This window comes from Hippoglossus stenolepis, chromosome 22 (assembly GCF_022539355.2).
Source record: "Hippoglossus stenolepis isolate QCI-W04-F060 chromosome 22, HSTE1.2, whole genome shotgun sequence".
NCBI lineage: Eukaryota > Metazoa > Chordata > Actinopteri > Pleuronectiformes > Pleuronectidae > Hippoglossus > Hippoglossus stenolepis.
This window is the reverse complement of record NC_061504.1, coordinates 4,617,446-4,637,426: the sequence shown is the minus strand read 5'-3', so window position 1 is coordinate 4,637,426 and position 19,981 is coordinate 4,617,446. Positions and strand designations below refer to the sequence as shown.

Sequence of the window (19,981 nt, the reverse complement as noted above, 5' to 3'; positions counted from 1 at the left end):
TTACAGCTTGAGGGAACGTGCAGAGCCTCACATCACCTCACTCCGCTTCCTCATACTCATAAAGGTGAGTTATGATTTCTCATTTCACCCATTAGATTACTACAAGGAAATGTTAATCAGTGATCAGATTAAAATAAGATCACCATCTGTTTTGCAGTTTCAGCGTGAACGAAACGACACAAGCCGACATTTAGGAGATGAAAACACACAAACATAAACAGCTTTCTGACAGTCAATCAATTCCAATAAAATCAATCTCTTACTTGCTTAAGTGGCTTAAAATTCAATGATCCTCATTACTCTCTCCACTGACCTTTTTTAAAAAAAATTGATTGTTCTGGGAAGCATTTTGTGACTTCTATTCAAAAAGTACTATTTACAGATTTACAAATGAACTACTGGTGACTTGAATATTCTTCTGTCTATAGGAGTAATGTAGTAATTAGTACAATGTAAGGACTTGCAGTGATTAGTCATTTTTTTTCACAGTGAAACTCCTTGGTTGCCTTAGTCTGGACTTGCACTTTGAAAACACTCTGAACTCTCGCCAACCTCATCTCCAAAACCCATTTCCGGTTTACTGAGCAGGGTTTATTCATCAGAGTGACAAACTTGTTCCTGTTAACCCACATGAGCAAAGCTGTGACGTTTATGTTGCACTTTCCTGAGAACAAAAGTTTGAACTTGGACAAGGTCAGGTTGTGACCTCTCCCACTGAAGGTCTCATAGGTGTCAGTGTCCCAGTGTGAAGTGAGACAAAGTGTGGTTGTGAAACTGAACTGGGTTTGTGTCTTTTGTTTGTTCTGATTGTGAAACACTGGAAAGATAAAGTTTGGGAACACGGATGCAGTTTCTGGGTTTTCAGACGATAAGATTATTGCGTTCTTTCACTTCCCAGTAAGACTAAAGCCAGTGAGAATGTTTTGTGTTATACATAGATGCTAATCCAAATGGAGCTACCGATACAGAATGTACGGGAATTTTTCCTTGGCGTGTTGCCGTCAGAGGACAGTGGACACAATTTATCCAGGTCGACTTCCCCTTACACACGCTGACCCTCAGCCACTTTAAGCCTCATCTCATGTCACACCTGCTGGTATGTAGGTCAGTGTTTAATGGACACTGACAGCCAATCCCACCATTGCAGTGTTGTGCACGTTCAGGACACGCTCTTTAAGTTTCGTACTTGATTCAAAAGCACATAAAGCATTTTATCTCTGCATCTGTGACCTCTATTTTGTATTTTCAGCTTTTGAAACTCAAGCTTTGAACGATAAATTGTGCTGTAAAACTTAATAAAACAGTAAAAGAAAGATGAGATGCGTTCCTCTGAGAAAATGTTACTTATGGCTGTAACTTCGTCAGGTTCTTTTTACAGAAGTGTTTACATTAGTACGAAGAAACATTGAGAGCCATTAATAACAGGAGGATTCTTTAGTCTTTCCACAGCTGGTCAAACAGCTGTTTTTATGCCTGTTAGCTCATATTCCCTCGACCTTTGACCTCCGGCCGCCCTGCGAAGTAAATTACAGAATGAAATCTTTCAAATGGGTCTCATTCTCTCTGCAACCCGTTTCCCTGATCTGAATTAAAACCTGCTCCGCCGGGACACCTGCTGACGTTTTCCACAGGAGCCTCCAGGGGCCTCTTTCGGTTCACTTACATAAGTTCTGAATGAGGCTGGGGCGGCGTTCACCGTCCCAGTCCCCTTCCCACAATCCATCAGGGCTAAGTTAGGACCACAGGGCCCTGGGGATGTGTTAACACTACTGTGGCGCCTGTGTTATGTCAGACAAAATTTCATAAAAGGGAAACTAGGCTTCTTGGATATCATGTGCTCATCCAAAACAGGATGTGAGGATATGATGTGTCAGGTTTGATTCAGGATTTGACAAGTATGAACTATTTAACATTTTGAAGCTGAAAAACAAGGTAGTCGGCATTAGGAGACTCAATTGTAATACTGAATTTCAGCAAATAATTCGGTATACAGACTAATGATACAGGATATACGTGTAAAAAAATGTACATCTAAATGGAATACTGATAAATAAACAAAGAAAACAGTAAACTTGACATTATTTAGACCTTTTATTTTTGTCAACATAAAGGTTATCTTTCATGACAGGAAAAAAGAAAAGTAAAACTCCACAAGTTGGTGTCGCTACATTCAGAAACTTCACTGCCGATCAGAAAATATAAAAAAAATGTTTATGTACAAGCGAGGAAGAGGAGGTGTGTTCATAGAGTCTGTTGGTGTGTGTGTAGCTTCCCATGGAGACATCAGAACTGCTCCCCGAGATCCAAAACCCGAAACTTGTCTAGATTGTAGAAGCAGGCCTTGACGACTCGCCCGCCGAAGTAACGTCCATTAAGATCAACCACAGCTGCACAGGAGAGAGAGAGAGAGAGACACACATGTAGGGTCAGTTTGTACCAAAATACATGGACATGGACAGAGACAAACAGGATTAGTGCTGTGATGTTACAGAAACCGAATACGCATTCAGATACTCTGCAGTGTCCCAGGATGACAAGATTCTGACAAGGGGCTTTGATATGCATGTGTTCAAAGGAGAGTGTAAGGAAATCGAGAAGAGTGTGTGTGTGTTTATTGCTAAAAGACAATTCTCTGAATCCATATGTATCCACATGTTGTGCTCGAGAAAAAGGGCAGCTGCACAGAGAAGCACCTGCTATTTACCTCATTCATTACTATTAGCATATATGTCGTTGATGAAAATATGTGTCAATATATGATGGCACATCAGATATCCAAAAAAAGAACATAAAGACACCAAACACACAACCTTTTTTCATGGTTCACTTGTTCTAAGGTGGATTTTTCCCTTTAGCCTCAAAGAACAGGCTCATATCTGTTCTCATGACAAGAAAGTTTTTGATGTGTCGAATAAACTGTTGTGAAAAGCTCCCGTGTGATGCAGCCACAGTTCCTTAATGTGAGTCATGATGGGCCAAGACGGAGCTATTCTGAGATAATAAGGTAGAATATGACATCAGCGTGGTTTCTCTGAAGTGTTTACGGCTAAAGAGGCAACGTACAGTGAACGCTGTTCTGTAGAACTAGTTCTCTTACACACACACACACACACTGAGGTAACCTTCCAATTAAGGACAACTGAGACACACAGCGTTCATCCTGTCCTGTGTGACAGTGTTCACCTTATCAATGAAATGGACAATCTCATATTGTTTCTGTGCCTCAATCCAGTAATGGGTCCGATCCACTGTCCTTCAAGGACAGGACAGCATTTCCAACAGTCAGCACATTGTCCCGCAGCACCTTCAATTCCTGTGTGCCCACACTGGACGTACCAAACAACGTGTGGGTTGCAGTGATTAGACGGAGCGAGGCTCTGACTTCACTTCTTTGAAAAGTGTAGTAGATAAACACCTCACTTGTTTTTTCAGTGAGTCCTCCACCGGTGGTGATTCAAGCTACATGCTGTTCTTCAGACTGAGCCAACTAGATACAGCGGTTTTATATGATTAATATCTATAACTGAATATATTAGCAATACACACATGAGCACATACATTAATATATATATATATATATATATATATATACACACACATTCACACTTGTGATGCCCAGATTGCAGTTATACCCGCGGACTCGCAGTTGATCCGCAGGTCGGGTGGGTAGGGTCGTCATAAATGAACACTTCTGAATAATAGCACGTGGGTGAAATACGCCAATTGGACGAGTCATCAGAGCGAAGTCGCCTAAATCCTGGCACAGTGGAAGCTATTTTATTCTTAGAATGTTCATGCGGGAGCGGGGTTCTGAATTTCCGAAAATAATTCCTTCGGTTGGGTGATGGGTTGATGAGTCAAGCATACGTGCGGATGAGGACGACGTCAGAGCCGATCCGTGCATCTCTAATACAAACACACAGTGCATGTCTGAAAGTAGCTTCAGTCACAGAAAGAAACCAGGATCAGTTGGACTTGTGTTGTCAGGATGTGCTGCTGATCTTTGGGCAAAGAGATCATCTCCAACCTGTCACTATGTGCCCATCACCTTTGACCTCTACATGGTAGATTGGGAAGCAATGGCAATAGTCCAAGGTAAAAGCTCCTTCGTGGCGATAAAATCATCATCATCTATAGAAACCGACCGTGCAGCGTGACACCTCCGTATAATTTTTTATGACTGTGGCCCGCGTAATCGTTCTTTGAGTGCGTGTCCCGCTTTCTCGGGGCTGTGATGTAAGCGCGGTTCTGCCGGTGACGCAGGGAGACGGATGGGTTGCTGGGCCACATGTGATATAACACCACAGGGAGCAGAGTCTCACCTTGTTTCTGATCTGGGACAACTCATTTAGAATGGGACACACTTCCACCCACATTACTGGAGCAGTTATACAATGATAGGACCAAAATGATGCAATTACATAAAGTTGATCTCCAAATCATGAAACATTGTACACACATGACCCTTCTCAGTGACTATGTGTGACAACAAGTTTCCAAGCACCCATGTCCATTATTTCTTCTGATGTCTTCAGGCTTTACAAGAGGTCAAATGAGCAGGAGAGGCCTCGTTCGAAGTTGTGCACGAAAAACCACAAGAAAGCACTGACCTTTGATGGCAGACTCCACCCTCTCAAACTCCAGAAATATCCTGACAGCTTCATCATCAGTAACCTCCGCAATCTGAGAAGGAAATTGTGTTTTTGTCATTGCTCTGTCTGATCAGTAAACATCAAATCAAGCCCTGTGATTCGCTTCCCTCACCTCGAATATGACACATTTGACCACTTTGCCGTATTTCTCGCACTCTTCTTTCGTCTCTCCCTCCAGGTCTTCATCCACTTCTCCTCGGCCCACCATGTTCTGTAAGACAAACAACAAGGCTTATTGACATGGGACAACGGAAGATGATGAAATGTGATCTTGAAATCTGAAAAACCAAACTAGCCGCGCGTTCTTCCCACAAGGTTTTCTACTGTCTCCTTTTGACGGTCCTCTGATTGGTTCACTTTTACTCTATTTTCACCATTATTTTATGATTTTGTAATACACACAGAGACACACATACCCTCAGCAGAACCACTTTGGTTGGGTTTTTGAGGATCTCTGTGAGCGGGTTTGCATCTGACTTCTTGGAAGGATCCGCTAGATGGAGGGAAACAGACACAAAGTTAACGTTTCTTTTCCCCTCAAAAGAATTTTCACATGCTGCTGGAAGGCTGGATGAAGCATCTGAGTGTGTGCAATAACAAATTGTATCATGTTGTATTGTTCAAGACAAAGAGCTTGATCGAATACGTATTGAATTTTTCATTATGTTATACATGTTGCTGAGAACCTGGTCTAAGTGGGTCACCTGTGCAATCGTTCAATTGTTAGTATTGCTGGATAAGTGACCATGCAGCAGGAAGGAAAACTGCCTTGCTCAACGGAACACTGACATATACAGATAAACAGTATTTATACTGTATATGCAGCAGCATACTGAACATTTTCTGCAAGTCTCTGATACCGATAAAAGCTGGTGGAACAGTTTAGCTGAAATAAAGCAGCAATACGTCTGACATCTAGTGGCCAAAAGCAGTCAATGTTTTCAGAGAGAAGCAATAGGAAACAACTACTCAGATGTAGCATTAAGAATGATATTTATGTCTTTTTCACATATTTACACACCAGGTTGTTAGTTCCAGGTCACAAAATGTCTAAAATCTCACTCATGTTATTGCATCTTTTTTCTCTTGTTTTGTCAGTCTTTATGCCAGGCTGACATCAGACTTTAAATTCAATAGTCAGATATGTGGGGGGGTATCAATCTTCTCATCCAACTCTTCCTCAGAAAGTGAATTTCCCAAAATGTATAATTAGTTTCCCAAAACTATAACTTTAACCCATTTAAGCCCAATTTCATCATTGGAGGAGTTGGGAGAATGGGTTAATAAAAGACAGATACAGGCAGGTCTGAATCCGAAGCAGAGGTGTTAGAGAAGGAAAGGAGAAGGACTTTCAGTTTGCAGCTTTTGTAATAAATAAAGGTCACATTCAAAGTAGATGACAAAGAAGTCAAAGCTACATCATGAGAACAGACAGCGGCATAAAAAAAAAAAAGAAGTGTGGATATCACTAACACACACATCCAACAGAAAACCCATGCAAAACTCTTAATACACCATGCCTGTAGGAATGCAATGTTTGCTAAACACCTATGCTTTATGTCTGGTTACAGGGAGTTTTAATAGTTAAGCAAATGCAACACACACACTTCTAGAATACAGTAAGGGGGACATAGGAAAATGTAGAGGAGGCCAACCTGAAAAGCCTCCGACTGAAGTCTCAGCAACACTTGACAGACTGGACCCTGCTGCTCAATCACACACACACACACACACCAACAAACAAACATAGGCAACACAAACAATCGCACACACACGTTACACAGAATGAAAAAAGTATAAACATATGAAAACAAGGTCACAGTAATTTAACCAAATGATGCAAATCTGACATTACGATGTTCAATGATGAGTGTAGAGCAAAAATACACATAAAAGATCACTCGTGAAATCAAATGCATATGTTGTAACTTAAAGTCAATACAGATTAAACAGAATGAGTCACAAGCCTAGGTCAGCTTTCATGCCGTTGGCACGGAAACGAGACTTGAAAGCAAGCAAATTGAAAAAGACAAAGTGGACCAAGAAAGCATTAATCATGTGGATACTATTAACAGAAAAAAAGAAAAAATAGAGTGTCTTTACGTTTTTCTGCAGCATCGCCTATGATGATCTTTCCGCCTCTCTTGCTGGTCTTCTCCACAGACAGCGCCGTGCTGAGGCCCTGCTCATGCTTCCCCAGGCCTTGGCCTTCTTTGAAGCCGTACTTCTGCATGATCTTATGGGCCACCGTACCTCTGTGGGAACACGCAGGGAGAAAAACTTCCATCAACATAAAAGCTGATTGTCCATGCTTTGTAATTCACCATATCAGATTTCAACAAAATGTTGCACATGAAAAGAAATGAGATACAAATCATCTTTTTCGTTACAATACAAATGTGTGTGTGTGTGTGTGTGTGTGTGTGTGTGTGTGTGTGTGTGTGTGTGTGTGTGTGTGTGTGTGTGTGTGTGTGTGTGTGTGTGTGTGTGTGTGTGTGTGTGTGTGTGTGTGTGTGTGTGTGTGTGTGTGTGTGTGTGTGTGTGTGTGTGTGTGTGTGTGTGTGTGCCACCCACCCCATGTTGGCCAAGAAGGAGCTGGTTGGTCCGGGCGGTGAACGTGGTCGCTCTGAGTCCTCATACATAGGTGGAGGAATTGCGGCCTTCGATCCTCTGGCAGGACGACCTTCATCCTCGTAGGAGAATGAAGAGGAGCCTGAACACATAAAAGAAACACAATCACTTGTAGTGCTGCAGTAAGATGTGGGTCTAGTTTGTATACGTACACTTTAGGTGGATATCTATTAATAGACATAGGAAAAAGGTAACCCTTATTCTAATACAGGGCTTCATGGGTCATCTATCACTTGTGCATAAATCATGTTTCTGTTCATGTCCTTGTTGATTCCTGATGTTTGTTTATTTTTCTTTAAATGAGTCTGGGTTTTCTGTTACTGAGACGTTATAACTGTGTATTCATTCAGCTACAGTTTCACCTGATGGATAATCAGACCTACCGTCTCTGTCCATAAGTGATGAAGGAGGAGCGATGGCTGCTCCACCCAAAGCTGAGAGAAACAAGTAGACAGAGAGAGAAAGAGGAGACATGATAAGTTTAGTTTTCGTTTTGGCTGAAACACAATGACTGTGATAAAGACCTAAAAACGCAACTGTATTGTCAGTGATGGCCAAGTGTCCACATAGTTTCATTTCCCACTTTGAATCCCATATATCACTCATGTGGTGCGCTCTGTGACCAAAATGATAATTCCAGACGCAACATAAGCAGAAATTCCTCACACATAACAATGAAAAAAAAAATTTCAGTTCCTAAAAGTGACTCTTTGGTTTCAAGTCAGAAGAAGAAAAATGTTCCGGACAAGGCCGACATTCAGACCATGGCATGACTTTCTAATATTGATTGATTACAGATCATTTCTTAAGGATCTGTTTTGACTTTAAGCTTTCAAACTTAAAGACAGCTCAATAACATCCACTCAATCACTGTGTAACAGTAATGACAATGACTTTCTGCCAAGCAGTGGGAAATACTCACTTCGTTTTTGGCGCTCTTTCTCATACTCGTCATCCTCGTCTGAGTCTTCCTCTGTTGCCGGGAAACGAGAGAAACCGGTTGGAGCTACTCCATCGTGCCTGTCTTTCCTTTTCCTGTAAAACACCAAGTCTCAGGTTCAAACAGGAGTCATGTGATTCTTTAGTTTTTTAGTAAACGAGAAATAACCCAATTCTACAACATTTACTGAGTTACAGATACATCAAGATTCCTCAAAAGATCCCAAATAGCAATAGATGTGAAACGTAGAAGAATCAACTGATTGCCAATTATTCTGTAAGTGGAAGGGTAGATTCATTGCAGTATGTTATGTGCTACTTTGTCTCTTTTACCTCCAACATTATTACTCTCCTGTTTAATCCCAGCTCTTGTTTTCAATCACTGTTTGGTCAAGTTAAACAAGCATGGCAGTACTTTTCTCTCTCCTCAATTTCCTTCTGCCGCTCCTGCTCCCTCAGCCGCTGTCGTTCTTCTCTGTGTCGCTTCACCACCTTCTCATAGTCGTTGGGGAACATCGGGTCATACTCGTCCGCCAACGGGATCAGCGCGTCGCCCGAGGAGAAACCACTAGGCACAGTGTCCTGAAGCAAGCACAAACCCATTATGGACACTCCAATATCGTGATGTGGATTTATAAACTCTTATTTTGGCAGACAAACTGAGAGATGACCACTTGTGATCGGATCTCTCACGATGTTAATACCAGGTCTGAAAAGCGTCTAACATTACACATAAGATTGAGTGGAAACACACCACACAAGAACATCAAGCCAGAGCAGCATCAGGAGTGCTGACACTCTGGTTTGCTGGTTCACTGGTGGAGACTGACCTTGAGTCCAGCGGCAGCGTGTGGAGGGGTATCTATGATCTGTCGCTCATCACTGGAGCCTCCTCTCTTTAGGTCAATAACAGGAGCCAAGACAGTGGTCTGCTTCATTCTCTGCGTCTACAAACAGACACAAACACAACAAAAACAGTGAAAACACAGACATTTGGGTTGTTTGTTCTTGTTGTTGTGTGTACAACGCCCACTATCTTCACCAGGGCCAGTGCTGTAATACCTGTGTACTGTGTGCCTACCTTAGCCTGGGTCAGAGCCGCCTTCTTCACCTTCAGCTGGGACTGAAGCAGCTTGAAATTCTTGGACCACCCTTCGGTCTTGGTGTCACTGGCCCCCACGCCGAGATCATCATACAGCGACATAGCTGCCGGTCAAAGCTCTTGTTCACCACACACAGTTCTTTAATAACTAGCTAACCCTCAGCTAACGCCAGCTAATGCTAACACAGCTACTTAGCAATAACTAAACGTCTTAAAACGAATTATTAAACCCCCCAAAACAAACCACAGTTCACGTTTGAACCCACCGGTGTTGGAAATATCAGGACATTGACTAAAAGATGAGTGAGTATCACTATATAAAGGTGAAGGTGCAGTTTAGATGTAGCTCCTCGCTGAACGTGACAAGAGGCTGCGGCACAACAACAAGAAGTGAAGCGCGACAGTCAACGACAACTGCGAACACGTCCTGCTCCTGCGCCACCTGGCGGCTTGGGGGACTTCACCCGTCTCCACCGTCGCGCACCTTCTCTTGTGAATGTAAACAATGAATGTCCGGAAGTGTTGAGCTGCCAAATAACGTGTCACGTGCAGAGAATGAACGTGTTTAATAGACTTAGATAGACAAATAAATGATTTATAGTCCAGCGTGAGGGCGTGATTGTTGAATAACTATTAACATGTCCTCCGGCAGGCGTCATGTGGCTGCCGCGGAGGAGTGGCGGGTCGAAAGTGAAAGTGACGGCGGGGTGGAAGTTTTATTGTCATTGAGGATGGTCTGTACCGGCGTCAGTTTACCTGCTGGACACGATGCAGTGAGAGGTCAGTGGTTCTCCAGATGGATCCGGGTTCACTGTCTCTCTCTGTGCGCGCTGTGATCGTGTGTCTGCTCGGGGCTGCGCGCTGCTCCTCCGCCGGTAAGCACCGTTCAGAACTCCCTTTGACAAACTGGCAATTTGACTGTGAGTGTTCACTGCGCTGTTCAGGTCAAACTCAGCATATTCAAACATAACGACAAGGAATGACATGCTGTCTGACATGTGTTCCGCGTGCATTATTTTCATTTATTATTTGTCTATATTTTTCTATATAATACATAACACAATAATAAAAACATGACAATAAATGTATGCCCGTGTTATATGTATTAAGTGATATCCGGAGGAGAGTCAGGCCCATTTAATCTATGGTAGATTTTATATTTTGAAAGGAAATTACTCAAACCTTAAACAGATAGTTTCAGATTCAGTATTGCGCCATTCACTTTTTGAATGTTTTCTGTGTATTATTTTCATTTTCATTTTTGTTTATGTTTATTTATTCTTGCCTTTAGAGTTAAAGAGAGAAGTGTCATTTTACACAGCTCAACATTTAAAATGAAACGCAGTCAAGTCTCTAACAAGACACAGAACAAAAATAAAAAATAAAATAACAAGATTAATGTTCGCATGTGTAATCTACTTTATTTATGTCGTACATTTTAATAAAGACAACTTACCTGGGAAGAGGGTCAAGGAATTGAAGAGAGAGTCTATGGTAGATCTTGTATTTTGACAGGAAATCACTCAAACTGTATAAAGAGACACTAAACTTTCAAGAGTTATATTTTCATTTATTTATCTATGTTAAAGTTTAGAGTTAAAAGTAGAACATATTTAGTTTGCAGCATTAGTCATTTTTTACACCTCAACATTAAAAGTGACACCCAGTCAAGACTAACTCGATAAAATACATGGAACACAATGATCAAAATATCTAAACAAATGTACTCGCGTGTAATATACTGTATATAATATATTTTCATATCTTTATATCTGTTTCATTTCTATCTATCTTGGCTGTGACTTGTGCTTCTTTTACAATTGAAGTTATTAAGACTAGGTACCAGAGGGCCAAGGAATTGCATAGTCAGGCCCATTTAATCTATGATAGATTTTTTATTTAGTGTATAAACAGATATTGAACTTTTAGATTCACATTCACCCCATGGATTTACAGAAAAAACTCTGGCCTATAAGCTTTTTGAACAAACACCTTGTAGCACTTACAAACTACATGGTGCAGTGTTCACAGGTGAGAGGTGAGATCTACTCCATCCACCAGAGTTCATGTGTAACTGATTAATTCATGCATGAGCTATAAAACTGATTCTGGAGTGACTGTAAAACTATAAGTTGCATTGTGTTTGAATATCCATCTAAATTCCACCAATATAAGTTTTCTAGTTTTTCCCCTTTGCAAATTAACTCACAAGAAAAAAACACTGTAATATGAAGCAGTCTTTGCATTGACCTGTGCGTCCATGTTGTCCTTTTGTTTTTCTTCCAGACAAAAGCAGTTGTTCTTGTTCAGAGATCCCTGTACTGCCTCTGACGGATCCTCCACCCGAGAACTGTTCTCGAAACACTTTTCGCTACACGTGTATAGATGGTTACTTGAGGAAAGCGGGAACATCGAACCTCATCAAATGCAGTGGGAGTAACAGTGCTGCGAAGTGGACCACGGCCACGCTCCGCTGCATACGTAAGATTTATTATTGTTTGTCTTTTCATTTGAAAAGCCCAGTCTTAGAATTCAAACTGATTTTACAGAGATGGTTGCTCCTTGAATGAAGTAATACTGTATATCTCCCTCAAGTTTAATAACATAAGCAAAATGTTAAACATAAGAGCAAAAAAAAGAAACCGGAGCAGCACTGTGCGGGCCCGAGCACTTACCATCTCTGGACCTGCTGCGGCCGCAGGGGAGGGCGCACAGGGACCGGGGCGAAACGGATCCGTTTTTGCGTGTGTTTTGTGCATCGCGGGAAGGGTAAACACGTCACTTCCTGCCTCCGTCAAGCGGCGCTGGACGACGCCCACTAATCACGCATTACGGTTCACGCCACCAGGTGTAGACCACACAGTGAAAAATGAATGGAAGTCGAATAAAAGCTGTAAAACGAAGCTTACCTGCTTTTGCAGTAGGTGAAGATCGGTTGAACCGGACGGAATTGCTGCGTTTTAGGGGGCCCTGTTGAGCCATTTAGCCACGCCCATTCCGAATTACTCCAGAATACTTACATTTTCATCAGGCCTGACGCGCCCGCAAAGTTTGGTGAGTTTTCGAGTATGTTCAAGCCGTCAAACATGCGATTCATTTTCCTGAGTAATCAAACGACAAGCAATACAAATGCTCCTGTCAGTAGCAGTGGGAAGGAAGTCGACAGGTGCATGTTGTTGAGTGGGGACAGCTACTGTGACTTAAAGGGCCCATATTGTGTAAAATTAATTTTCTGGGCTTTTACTATCTGTAATGACTGGAAGGGGGTCAGTGGGGACCCTTAAAGTATGAAAACTGTCACTCCACGGACTTTTTCACTCAGTCCATTCTAAGAAATATGTTATTGAAACGTCTCGTTTCGTACTTCCTCACCCTTATGATGTCATCATAGAATCGAACTCCTCCCTCAGCCCCACCCAGCGGGTACCAGTCCAGCCTCCGAACCCACCACTCCTCCATGTTGCTGAGCTAGCAGCTTGTTAGCTACCACAGGCTAACCACAACAACAACACTGAAGAAACACTGCAGCGTGGAGGGATGCAAGGAAGAGAATGTGTCCGTGCACATTCCTCCTAAGAACGTCACTGTTCGAGACCAGCGGTTACGCTTTATTTCTTCTGACGTGCCGTGTCGCCATGTTCAGCAACATTTACTCCTACATTGGCCGACTGTCCTGCTAACACACAAACAAACATGAGGACGGTGTAACTTACAGTTAAGAAACATCCTGTTGTAACCGACTGTAAATATGTGGCTGGTCTTCTATAGCTGTATCCGAACATAATGTGACTTTCAGCTGTGTTTACCAGAGAGATCGTCAATGCGCCAGAATGAGACCGGTGATAGGCCTGGTTGCATGTCACTCAAAGTGCAGTTAGCCAATCAGCGGAGGGGCTCAAGAGGCAGGCCAAAACAGCCTGTTCTGTCCGCAGCTCCAGAGAGAGGCAGAAGAGAGGACATGGAAATACACATTGCAGCAGTTTTTTCGACTTTAAACCACTGATATATCATATTAGGGGGACCAATACCTCAAATTAAATCCCAGAAAGGTGTAAAATATGGGCCCTTGAAGACCTGTCTCCCTTAGAAACACTGCTGCTACAAATAGATGGGCATTCTGGACAAGGAGCGACATATCATCAGGGTAGAGTAATATCTAGTGCTTGGTTATGTGTAGTGATGGATCATGATACACCTAACCCTGGAGAGAGCACTGCCAAGTGTGAGGTAATCAGGTGAAATCTACTATAGAATCATGGCAAGTATTCGATCCATCGTTTTTACAGCTTGCCTGATACTCTGTCTTGCACCTAGTTCCAGTTTTATATATTTATTTTTCTAACTTAGTCATAGTTTCTTGTTGCAGTTGATCGTTAAAAATGTCCAACTTCTCATTTGTTCTTTTTAGCCGACCCCCGGAGAACCACAACACGTCCACCAAAGAGCCCAGTAACAAGTGAGTCCTCCCTGTCTGCATGAATCAAGTGGAAAATAGTGGAAAGTCTTAACTTTCACAACATGACTTCCTGGCTTTAATCACTGAAGCGCAAAAGCACTGCTTATTAAAGAAGCTGCATTGTGTGTATTCAACCGTGCAGTGTTTGTCTGTGTGTGAAGAGCGTGCATTTAAACAAACAATATGCACAGTAAGATTGAGTATGTGCCATGTGAGGCAATTTATCATGGTGTGCGTTTGCAGATGGTTCAACAACATCACAACATCAGTGAGGTCTAAATTTGCTTGAACTGTTGGAGGTGAAGAGCAGAAAATTCTACATCTGTCTGTTTGAGATCATTTTTGTTAGCATAGGCAGCACGATGCAACGATACCTCACAGAATGAAGGTTTCCGGTTCGAATCCCGGTTGGGCCAGGGGCTTTCTGTGTTGAGTTTGCGTGTTCTCTGTTCCGTGTTTGCGTGGGTTTTCTCCGGGTACTTCGGCTTCCTTCCAAAATCCCAAGACAGAAAAGGTTGGTTGGAGCCTGTAAATTGACTCGATGTCTCTGTGTGTTGGGCCTGTGATGCACTGGGGACCAATGTCAGCTGGGATTGGCTCCAGCTCCCCCTGCATCCCTGAAAGTGGTATAGATGAGTCAAATGACCATAATGTGAAAGGTGTTGCTTTTAGTGCATTGTTTTTTGAATTTACTTCCCACAACTCTTCTGTCGGGGCTCAATACGTTTTTCATGTTACTTAGCGGTAGTTTTATAAATAGTAGTGATGGTAGAGGAAGTAACAGGGAAGTAACATAGATATTAGTAGTAGTATGAGTAGTGTCAGCAGTAGGAGTAATGCAGTCATGCCCTCAGCTGTATTAGTAGAAATAAATCTTGTCTCGTCATCATTGTTTTTTGAATTTACTTCCCACAACTCTTCTGTCGGGGCTCATTTTCACTGCTGTCTCTGAAAATACACCTGGCGAACACCACACAGCACATACACAAAGTTAGGTTAGTACTCAGGTGGCAAACATACTGGTGCGATCAGCAGCTACAGAGCCAGATGTTTTTGCTCAGGGGTTGGTGAAGACCAGAACAGAGCTACAAAATGAGAGCGAATATTGGACATGGAAAAATATGTTTTTCATGTTATTTAGCGGTAGTTTTATAAATAGTAGTGATGGTAGATGAAGCAACAGGGAAGTAACATAGATATTAGTAGTAGTATGAGTAGTGTCAGCAGTAGGAGTAATGCAGTCATGCCCTCAGGTGTATTAGTAGAAATAAATCTTGTCTCGTCATCAGCAGCGTCTTTCACCAACCTTCAGATGACTAAGAGCGGAAGCTTCTCATCTACAGGGCTTCTGGAGAAAAACAGCCTCGAGCCAACGTCACTTAGTGTGCAGGTTGATCACTCACAGGGTCAGGAGCTCACCACGCACGCACGCACGCACGCACGCACGCACGCACGCACGCACACACGCACACACGCGCACACACGCACACACACGCACACACACGCACAAACCCACGCACACAGACAATTTTGGGGATTTCCAGCAAATTACTCCTAGGCTGCATCGAAGAATTAAGATTCACTCTTGTATCCAACAATATTTTGTGTATTGCAACATATAAGATGAAAACATATACCTTGTATTTACATCTAGGGAATTATTGTAAACACCACCGTTGACCTAAAAATGACACATTTAGTAAAATGTTTTCTGTCATATTTAAATGACACATTTTTTATTCTCTTATTTATTATCTTTCAAACCCCTGAGTTGATGTATTTTACTGCAGCTATTATTACAATTCTTGTTCTTTTTTAATCAATATAAAAAAGGTTTACATGAGAAATCAGCAGTAATGTGTAAATCACATCTTGAGACGTCCGCAAGGCTTTCCACGAATTTCTAAAATCAATCAATGCAGATCTGTAAATGCATAATCGAACCCACAGGAAAATCTTACAAATCCTTTCTTTCACATCTTAAAAACGTAGCAACAGACCGGACGACACCAGCCTCGTCCAACCAGCCTCCCAATAACAGGACGGATAGTCCTCCTTGTCGGCCACACTGACCACAGTAAGTTTAACACTGTCACAGTACCCAGTTTCACCTGGTATCTCCTAGTATGTGATATTTGTAAATGAGTGAGTGATGCTTTTAAAGGATAAATACACATCAGGACATTCCCCCCTCCTCCAAGTTTCATTATAATTTTTGATGTTCCTAAGATTTATCTACTTCCTGTCGTTTTGTCATCTTCCCATATTTTGTTAGTTAAGTGCTAAAGAGATACACATGAAAGGCTTGGGATCACTACATAAAGCAAATGCTGTAATGAAGCATACAGGGAGGAAATAGCTTTACATTGAGTTTCCTTTGTTTCTTTTACAGGACTTGGCACAACAACAACAGCGCTGATTGTCTGCGCTTCACTGGTGATCGTCTGCGCTTTAATCGGAATCAGCTACGTGTGTTATAGAAGGTAATGATGTGAACATTAAGGATTTAGGAATGAATTATATACGTGGAATTATGTCTCACTACACTTTCTTTCGCTTCATGAAATAACTAAAATTGAGGTGGAACAATTTGTATGATTCACATTTCTGCATTAAAATCCTGTGTGTTCACTTAGGGTTTTAATTGTATCATCATTTTCTTCATACCTCAGGAAGTCTCAAAGAAATGACAGGCCGGCGACAGATGAAGAAACGATATCCATGAATAATGTTCCAGCTGAACCGGCGTCATAGAGTTTGTCCCCTGTAACCTTCTGCTGTCACAGGAAGTCAAGAGTTTAAAGCTGCAAGTCAGCCTTTGTAAACCCCTGTTGTGAATCTGCATGAAAAGTTCAAGTTTCAAGAAGTTTGACACTTAGTGCGAGTTTTGACTTGTTTTTATACCTGAATCCGATTGGACTATTACAATCCAATCACAAAGCAGCGTCAAACTGTCCGATCAGAGAACAGGTGGTTGAGCTGCCTGAAATGTGGGCGTGCAGCGTCCAGGAAGGTAACTGACTGTGCTTTGTGATTGGACTATCTTTGTCCAATCAGATTCAGGTATAAAAACAGAGTACTTGTAACGTAGTGTCGTACACAGTGTTTGAACTTCGGAAGACGCACACTTTCATTTTATTTTTGTAATACATATCATATATATTATATATTGATTTCCAACTACAAGGTTTGGCATTTCGCCTTAACGTCACTTTAGAAGCTGAAAATCTCGTCCACCCCAGTGAGAGCTCATACTAAAAGCACAGAAAAATAACAATTAAAAAGCTCAACATCAAGGTGTCGCTCTCGTATTGACTGCTGAAGGCTCATTGGGTTTGATGAGGTCAATGACTGATCAGCTGATAAGGTCATAACCATAGACTTAAAAACATGATGCCATAAAAACCATAGGAAACGTCCACACCAGCATCACTGCTGCGCAGATTCTGGCTCCAGAGGATGTTCTTGATGTCCTCTGGGTTAGGGTTGGAGACGTGCTTCCTAACCCTAACCCTTATATATTGTCTGTGGTTCATACGAGCAAGAATTTAACCATAAAACCATGTAAGAGGTTGTTTTTTTTATTACAGAACTTGTAAATAGCCCCTCAAAATTCATAAATATCAAGGAAGTGACCTCACTGTCAGAAATGGCAGCTACATCCCTGGTTGGGTGTGACACTGTTATCCTGTGTTTGTTCATGCATGGTGTTGATACAGGGCATGCCTTCTTTTACACCTGATATTATATATACACTGTATATACAGACAACTGAATGTAATGCAAATTGTTTAGAAATTGTTTTCAGTGTTTTGCCTTTATTTATTATTGTCACAGCGACTAGAGCCTCTGAAATATGTGCTGCTTGGCATTAACTCATGTTCTGTTAAAATGCAAACATGGCCTTTTGACAATTTAGTTTTTTATCTCACTTGTCTTTCCTCCTGTCATGTAAACAGCATTTTCTTTCTACCTTAACCTGATTAAGGTCACACTTGGAACAAGCAATACTTAAATTAAGACATGTGGCATATCAGTCGCATTATATAGAGATGTATACGTGTTATTGGCATTATTACGTCCTATCGGATTTTTTCGCAGTATTTTACGACATCGACATGTACGGATACCAACTGTTTGACATAATCACACTATGCTCTGTAACATGTAAAAAGCAACATCAATGGAATATTATATTAGCAACTCATGTAAACATCATAATCAGTGTAATGTCTTATTCAAAATAAAGTCAATAGTCAGAATATTGCCCTCCATGTAAATATGACATTCTTACAAGTCCTGCAGAGGAAATAAATACACTTGTAAACCCATTTGTCAGCAGATTTATGTTTTGAGTCAATGTTTGCATGGAAACACGTTGCTCCTTTAATGTCAGTCCTCCGGAGTAGCACTGGATGCTATTGGCTGATAATCTCAACTGTACATTATATAACAATCCCATTTATCTCATAGAGAGAAATAAACACAGATAAACAGTTTTAAAAAACAAGATCACGTGGCAGAGTCAGTAAGCAGTGATCGCTGGAGAGCACCTCACATTAATACTCTCTGTTCCTATCCTGAACAGTGCATTGAAGGTCACTAACAACTGGACGTAAACAAATTAAAAAAAAATTGTTAAAAAGGAAATAGCTCTAGAAACCACGGACCATAGGCTGGACAAATTGTCCTGGTATTTCAGCCATTGAGAGAAGGTCATCAGTCATGAGGAAGGCTGTAGGTCCGACGCGTTGCCACACACACCCCTCGCACAGCGGGCCGCCTTTGGACTCGCTATCAGTCTAGATCAGAGGTCTTCAACAGGGGGTCCGCGACCCCTAGGGGGTCCGCGGAGGTACTGCAGGGGGGGGGTCGCGAAATTTTGGGTTGATTAGACAATTTTTTATATATTTTTTTATTGTTCCACGAATTTAAATGTCTTTAAATACACATTAACATGAATCCAACATATTGTAGTGAACGGATAAATGGAGGCAGAAGACGTTATCTTTCAGTCAGCAATGCACACACTGCAACTCAGATACCTTGCACATGTTTAAAATAAAAACATGAATATATGAACCTGTGTATTATTTGAATAGCTTAGTATTGAATGCACAATAACAGGGTAGTTATGTTTATACATGGCACTAGGCCCAGTTTAATATAACACACAATTTTATACAATATATATAGTAGGGGGTCCCTGCTCCATCTCTCCATCAGTTTGGGGGTCCTTGGCCTGAAAAACGTTGAAGACCCCTGGTCTAGATACAGACAAATGAGGGAGGCTTTTAAAAAGAAATCATAGCGAGCTGAAGGTATAACAACACAAGACCTGACAGTGTAGTTTTAACACTAACTCTAATGCGAAATGGCCAGTTCAGGCAAACAATACATTCCTGGTTGTACACAGTCTAGGATTTAGGAGGCGTTAGAATATGTTTTATCTCAAGCCCCTTCTCCACTGGTCAAAACCCCCCCACTAACATCTGGCTTGTGTCTGCAATGGGATTGGATATAATCGGCAGTGACTGAAACATAGCAACCAGTTGAACGCTCTAATTCTGCCACAGCGAGGTGAGACAGCGCCGCTTTCATGGCGGTTAATGGGTTTACGTTTCAAAGAAATCTGCGTACACCCGCTTATTTTGGTGGGAAAGAGGTATAAGTAACCTATTTAAACCCAATTTCATCATTCGAGGAGTTGGACGAATGGGTTAAAAATTAGACAGATACAGGCAGGTCTGAATCAGAAGCAGAGGTGTTAGAGAAGGAAAGGGAAATAAATGATTTGTACTCCAGCGTGAGGGCGTTGTTGTTGAAAAACTATAAACGTGTCCTCCGGCAGGCGTCATGTGGCTGCCGCGGAGGAGTGGCCGGGGTGAGAGTGAAGGCGGGGTGGAAGTGTTGGTGTCATTGAGGATGGTCTGTACCGGGGCCAGTTTACCTGCTGGACACGATGCAGTGAGAGGTCAGTGGTTCTCCAGATGGATCCGGGTTCACTGTCTCTCTCTGTGCGCGCTGTGATCGTGTGTCTGCTCGGGGCTGCGCGCTGCTCCTCCGCCGGTAAGCACCGTTCAGAACTCCCGTTGACAAACTGGCAATTTGACTGTGAGTGTTCACTGCGCTGCTCAGCTCAAACTCAGCATATTCAAACATAACGACAAGGAATGACATGCTGTCTGACACGTGTTCCGC

At 42.0% G+C, this 19,981-nt stretch overlaps 3 protein-coding genes across 11 annotated transcripts in view; 1 reads left to right on the top strand and 2 right to left on the bottom strand.

Annotated features, from left to right (window-relative positions):
• Positions 1-2,078: 2,078 nt before the first annotated feature.
• rbm17 (RNA binding motif protein 17) lies at positions 2,079-9,799 on the bottom strand. Its single transcript, XM_035148049.2, has 12 exons — positions 9,304-9,799; positions 9,053-9,169; positions 8,638-8,804; positions 8,206-8,318; positions 7,667-7,717; positions 7,227-7,365; positions 6,756-6,907; positions 6,308-6,358; positions 5,069-5,145; positions 4,765-4,863; positions 4,611-4,683; positions 2,079-2,387 (listed from the first exon to the last, which is right to left on the bottom strand). Exons 1-12 carry the CDS (start codon positions 9,424-9,426, stop codon positions 2,284-2,286), a joined length of 1,266 nt encoding a protein of 421 aa, XP_035003940.1. The 5' UTR covers positions 9,427-9,799; the 3' UTR covers positions 2,079-2,283.
• Positions 9,786-19,981, top strand: part of il15ra (interleukin 15 receptor subunit alpha) — an 18,979-nt gene continuing 8,783 nt past the window's right edge. For 3 of the 9 annotated variants that reach the window (XM_047338635.1, XM_047338633.1, XM_047338632.1), the window contains exons 1-4: positions 9,788-10,104; positions 11,611-11,805; positions 13,733-13,780; positions 15,070-15,186. In XM_047338635.1, coding sequence (XP_047194591.1) covers positions 9,963-10,104; positions 11,611-11,805; positions 13,733-13,780; positions 15,070-15,186 — 502 coding nt within the window. In that variant the 5' untranslated portion in view covers positions 9,788-9,962. Of the gene's footprint in view, positions 10,200-11,610; positions 11,806-13,732; positions 13,781-15,069; positions 15,187-19,981 lie in introns of all 9 variants that reach the window. The other 6 variants (XM_047338640.1, XM_047338634.1, XM_047338636.1 and 3 more) reach the window with 5 other exon arrangements.
• Positions 18,427-19,981, bottom strand: part of fbxo18 (F-box DNA helicase 1) — a 27,500-nt gene continuing 25,945 nt past the window's right edge. Inside the window, exon 21 of the mRNA XM_047338631.1 lies at positions 18,427-18,582. Coding sequence (XP_047194587.1) covers positions 18,436-18,582 — 147 coding nt within the window. The 3' untranslated portion in view covers positions 18,427-18,435. The remainder of the gene's footprint in view (positions 18,583-19,981) is intronic.

Bases quoted from the DNA above. Each gene is read 5' to 3' on its own strand.
- rbm17 (XM_035148049.2), bottom strand. From the start codon at position 9,426: ATGTCGCTGTATGATGATCTCGGCGTGGGGGCCAGTGACACCAAGACC. The intron at 6,359-6,755 runs GTAAAGACACTC...GTGATTGAGCAG, and splicing joins AGGCGATGCTGCAGAAAAAC to CAGGGTCCAGTCTGTCAAGT. The intron at 4,684-4,764 runs GTGAGGGAAGCG...TTTCCTTCTCAG, and splicing joins TCAAATGTGTCATATTCGAG to ATTGCGGAGGTTACTGATGA.